This window comes from Elephantulus edwardii, unplaced genomic scaffold (assembly GCF_000299155.1).
Source record: "Elephantulus edwardii isolate Elephantulus edwardi_28Jun2011 unplaced genomic scaffold, EleEdw1.0 scaffold00051, whole genome shotgun sequence".
Taxonomy (NCBI): Eukaryota; Metazoa; Chordata; class Mammalia; order Macroscelidea; family Macroscelididae; genus Elephantulus; species Elephantulus edwardii.
The window spans coordinates 6980069-6985883 of NW_006399801.1; the positions used below are offsets into that span (position 1 = coordinate 6980069).

Here is a 5815-nt window from a genome sequence, read left to right on the forward strand (position 1 = left end):
TTCACTCAGCATAATGTCCTCCAGGCTCACCCATTTTGAATAATATTGCATGAGTTCCTTGTTTTTCAATGCAGCATAGTATTCCATTGTGTGAATTGACCACAGCTTCTCTATCCATTTGTTTGCTGATGAGCACCTGGGTTATTTCCAGCTCCTTGCTATTGTGAACAAAGCCACGATAAACATGGGTGTGAATAATTTTTATTTATTTTAATGAATGTTCACAGAGACTTTGGATTTCCATTCATTCATTGTTGCATTTTCCTCCCTGCTCACCCCTACCCCCCAGTTTGCTCTTCTCTGAAAAGTAAAAGAAAAATTCTTTCATTGGTATACAATACCCCCTTTCCAGCTCACATTCTTGAACTATCTGCTCAGTATACCGATTGAATATGTGGGGGAAAAGGGATATAACCTTGATGCACACATTTCCTGATTTTAAGCTATGCAGTATCCTATTTGTTATTCATTGTTTCATTTGACTGACCACTTGGTCCATGTATAGGTTCCACATGATCACAATTAAATGTTCTAGGATTCTCATACTTCTTAATGTTAGCCATAATTGTTATTACCCATACAGCTGAATGCCTTTGAATAATTAATAAAACAGAAATAAATATCTTTCTAGTATTCTGTTTTCAACCAAGTTCCAACCAACAACAATATTCCTAGTTCCACAGCTTTTTCTGTATTTAAGTTGTACTTATGGTAGTTCTCTCTCTCTTTTTTTTTAACACACTTCAAAAGCTTTTAACGAATTGAATCTCCAAAGCACAGATATTTGAGACCATTTGTAAGGACTTTGGATTTTTTGCAGGACTGTTTTTGGCTAATACATTTTAAAAAAAGCCACCCCAAACCAAAAACCAAACACACACCCGAGTTGCCCTGCCTGCTGTGGGGTCTCTGAAGGATGGACAGTTCTGAAAGGCACTGAGTGATGACATGAGTGAGTCCTGCCCCTCTTCAGGCTTCTAGCTCAGCCAAAGCTCTATCCAATGGATCCACGGACCAGTAGTTGTCATCCCAGCCAAGGAGCCAGCCCACAAAGGAGGGAGTCTCAAAGCCTTGCTTCACGATGGTGATTGGGGTTCGCCTATCCTGATTAGCTCGGTCTGTCTCAATGTAACGTTTAGCGGAAGTCAAGGCTTCTGTCTTTTCCTCTTCTTGAGAATCCTTTCCAACCCAAACAAAGACCTGGTCCCAGGTGTCCAGCAGCATGACATCATCAGTGGCCAAGTCTTCCTGCATGAGCTCTCCAGGAACCTCTTCAATCACAAAACGTCCAGTCTTGTTGGAGCAGGCAAAGAGGCGAGGAGGGTGGGCGTCCATCTTCTTGTCCTTCAGCCTTGGAGATGTGCGGTAGGCAGATTTTCCACCCAGGGCCTCCCAGAAGCTGTCTGGTTCACTGCCTTCTGTCACCTGCAAGGGCTGGGCCCCAAGCACCGTGAGCAGCTCCTGGGCCCCTGTCTTCTCAGCCTCACTGGCCCCTGTGCCCACCCAAAGGTAGGCAGCTGAGGGTGTTTTCAGGACAAAGGCATCATTGGAGTTCAGTGCACCAGCCTTAGGAAGCACCTCAACGGCACGCGTAGCTCCAGAGCTGCTGGCCCAGACCTGGAAGAGGCGGGTACTGGCAGGTGCAGTCTGCCCACCATCACGGGAAGTGCCACCCTTGTAGATGATCATGGGCTTCCCACCAAACAGGCTCATGAGATGTGCAGGCTCCTTGCCTTGGACAACACGGCTCTGGACAGGGGTACCTCCCAGCTCCTCATCCAGCTGAGCGGTCAGGATCGCAGATGCAGCAACTTCATCCTGGGTAGACTGGGCTCCCTGCCAGTTGTAGATGATCTGCCCTTGACAGCCTCCATGGCGGTAGTTATACAGAATGATGTAGCTGTCACCACTGTAGAATTGTCCATACGTGGCCGGGACAACAGGCACTTTGTCGGATCCTTCAATTCTCCAGATCTGTTTCAGGCCTGTGCCATCATCATCCATGCCATGCTGGGCAGCCATAGCAGTGGAGGTGTGCAGGGTGGCAGCATCGAAGGGCACCCGCTCCGCATTGGCAATGTGGCTGGAGAGGTAGGCCAGGCCTGGGCTGTCTGTCTGGTCTGGGTCCCGCCAGTTTTTGAAGAACTGTTTGAACAGTGGGGTCTCGCCACCATCGGGAAGGATGGCCACCTGGGTCTGCTTGGGGTAGCACATCTTGGAGATGAAGTCAGAGGCCGTTTTGAGGGCAGCTTTTCTCTCCTCAGTGCTGGTCTGCTTGCCTTTCCAGACAAAGATTTTCCCATCTGTGCCATGGTCCAGGATGAAGCAGTCTTCTGAGTTCAGGGCCGCCTGGGCGAAGGGGTTCTCATCAGCCACAAGGGAGACTGACATGGTGCCTGAACCATTGGAGACCTTGTAGAGCTTGGCCAGTCTGCGGTTGGCTGCATCCTCCTTGGCTGTGTCTTCACTTCCTGGACGTAGAGTTGGCTTGACACCCAATACCTGGATCATTGCCTCAGGCTCAGCACCCTCCTCAAACACGAGCACTTGGGCCCGGCCACTTCGTTCATTGTCCCTGATGCCCCTGGATATCTGGGTGGCTTTCAGTCTCTCATATCGGTTACTGGTGGTGCCACACCATTGGTAAATTTTACTGCCCAGGTCGAGGATGAAGCAGTCGCCACTACTGAAGCTGTCCCAGGACACTGGCACTTCAGTGGCACGGACCGTGTGCCTTCCTTTGACTTGGAACGGTCTCTGCACCACCACTTCGTTGGGGACCACGTGCTTGAATCCTGATGCCACACCTCCTTTCTTATACTTGAGGCCAGACTTGAAGTAGCCAAGGAATGTGGAGGACTCGAAACCTTGGACCTCACGGTGCTGGATGGCCCAGCCGTTCAGGTAGTCATCCAGCTGCATGGTGAAGATGGCGGCTGCTCCACTCTCATCCTGGCTGCACTCATTACCCAGCCAGTAGTGGAGGTCATACTGCAGATTCCCATTCCTCAGCTGCACTGTCTTCAGGATGACATAGGCATCACCAGTGAAGAAGTCTCCATAAAGGTTGGGGGGCACAGGCACCAGATCGAACTTCTCCACTTGCCAGATCTGCAGGCCAGCCTCCTTGCCTGCCTTGAGGAACTCGGGATGTTCCACCACCATGCTGCTGGGCTCTCAGAGCTGTGCGGGTGGGAGAGCTACTCCGAGGGGAGGAACTTGGACTGAGCCTGGAGTTGTGCTCAAAGGGGAGTTTTCAGTACCACCTGCTGCTCGACGCTGGCGAAGGCTGCTGCAGGGGTAGTTCTCTCTTAATGAGTGGTCCAGCCATCTTTAAATAATCTTCAGCAAGATTTTATTTGGATGTGCTATTAATGATATTGCTAGATAATTTCTACATTCTGTTGGACCATCTTTTTTAGAAAATTGGAACAAATATGAATCTTTTCCAGAAAATTGGCCAGATGGTTATCTTTAAAATTTCTTGGTAGAGACTAGCGAGCATGTCTAGAGCTGCATCTGTTTCTTGAAATGACTCAAGTGATATTCTTCTATTCCTGAAGCCCTATTTGTCCCCCTAATGTCTTCAATGCAACTTGAACCTCTATCTTTAACATCATCGGTTCTTGATTTTATGCTACTTCCTGAAATAGTTCAGAATCCACCAATTCTTTTTGGTAAAGTGACTCTTCTTGCATATCTAATATTTTGTTCATTGACTCCTTCAGTATTTCAACTCAAAGTTTATATTTTCTTCAGCTAGAGAACCCAGATAAGCCTTCCCAGACTGATAACCAACAGAATTGTTCATTAGTACATAAGTATTGTTTAAAGTTGCTAAACTTGTAGTAATAGAAAACAGCAATAGGAAACAAATTTGTTGTTGTTGTTATGTGCCATCGAGTCATTTGCGACTCATAGCGACCCTGTGTACAACAGCACTAAACCCTGCTCTATCCTGTGCCAATCTCATTGCCTCTGACACACCCATCCTGATTACCCCAGTCACTGAATCAATCCACCTCATAGAGGGTCTTCCCCTCCTGCGCTGTCCCTCCACTCTGCCCAGCATGATGTCCCTCTCCAAAGACCTGTCTCTCCTTACAACATGTCCAAAGTATGTCAGGTGAAGCCCCAGAATCCTTGCCTCCAAGGAGCAGCCTTGTTTAACCCTCTCTATGATGAATCTATTTGTTTTCTTGGCAGTCCATGGTACATTCAGTACTCTTCTCCAGCACCACAGCTCAAAGGTGTCAATTCTTCTTCTATCCTCCCTAGTCATTGTCCAACTCTCTGATGCATAACAAGTGATTGCAAAAACCATAGCCTGTATCAGGCACACCTTAGTCTCCAGAGAGACACCGTTGCTCTTGAGTACTTTAGAGAGGTCCCTAACCACAGACTTTCCCATCGTAATATGTTTTTTTATTTCCTGGCTACTGGTGCCAAGAGTGTTGACCGTGGAGCCGAGCAAACTGAAGCTGTGAACAATCTCAATCTCTTCACCATCCATCCTGAATACATTCTTATAATCAAGACATTAAAATTATTCCCTGTTAGATTTATTTTCCTCTTTTCACTTTAAGATCAAGGAGTACAATACTGCACTTGAAAGATTGTATTTGAGCACAGAAAAGACTAAAGATCCTCACAACTGGACCAGTGAGAAATATCATGATGAATGGAGACAATCTTGAGTATTTAAAAGACCCGTGTTACTTGTAACCATAGGTAACACCCACAAGAAAAGTAATTGGAGGATTGTAGGATATATTGCACTGGGCAAATCTGCTGTGAAGCAGTGACAAGAAAAGATAAAATTTTGGAGAGTAGGATGTACCTGACCTAAAGCATGGTATTGTAAGTCACTTCATACCATGTTGTTAGCCCAAAGCTCTGTGACTGGTGGTCTGAATCCACCAGCATCTCCAAGGGAGAAAGATGCACAATCTCCTCCCATATACTTTATAGCCTCTGAAACATAAAGGAGGGTCAGCTATGTGTTGGTTCTTACTCAACAGCAGAGAGAGAGATTTGAAAGGTAGATTGTGAATACAGAAGACTGAAGTAGACTTGATGACTTTGAATTATGGTGTTGGTTGGTGGAGAATAATGAATATGTGAACTTTGATAAATGTTGATAGTTATAGAAAGGCTTCAGGCCTTTTGTTCATAGGGTTGCTATGAGTCATACGTGACTCTACGACAATCAACAACAACAATATCAGAAGAATGAGCAGATCTGGTTGTGTTTGTTTTTTTTTTAAAAAACAAAGAATTGCAGGACTTCATGCCAGATCATGCTATCAAGAGTGAGTAGTCCTGGGAACAAGACATGTATGACAGAGTAGAGGGTCGGTGAGCAAGAGGAGGACCCTCATCAAGATTAATTAAAACATTGGCTACAATAAGTTCAAACAACAATGATTGTGAAGATGGTACAGGATAAGGCCCTGTTTCATTCTGTTGCACATAGGTTCACTCTGAGACAGAACAGACTTCAGAGCATCTATAAAAATAGCAACATGTTTCTTTGTCCTCCTTTTTTTTATTAATAATTTTAATGAACATTTACAGAGATTTTGTATTTCCATTCATTCATTGCTGCACTTTACTCCCCACCCAGCCCTCCCCCTCCCCCAGTTAGCGTGTTTCTTACATATGATTCTCTTTATACATTTTTCTTCTTATTATAATTTCCCCCTTTTATGAACTGAAAAACCGTATGCACTGAAATTGAGCGCACTGAAGCAATGAAGACAGTGGTTAGAGGGAGTTTTTGTTACTGTAAAGATTTGCTTTGAAAAAAGAAGAA

At 45.5% G+C, this 5815-nt stretch overlaps 1 protein-coding gene across 1 annotated transcript; it reads right to left on the reverse strand.

Moving 5' to 3' along the window:
- Positions 1 to 969: 969 nt before the first annotated feature.
- On the reverse strand, positions 970 to 3168 carry LOC102873085 (gelsolin-like). Its single transcript, XM_006886778.1, has one exon. It carries the CDS (start codon positions 3163 to 3165, stop codon positions 970 to 972), a length of 2196 nt encoding a protein of 731 aa, XP_006886840.1. The 5' UTR covers positions 3166 to 3168.
- Positions 3169 to 5815: the final 2647 nt, after the last annotated feature.

What these genes read in the sequence shown, in the direction of transcription:
- LOC102873085 (XM_006886778.1), bottom strand. Translation starts at nt 3,165, where the DNA reads ATGGTGGTGGAACATCCCGAGTTCCTCAAGGCAGGCAAGGAGGCTGGC.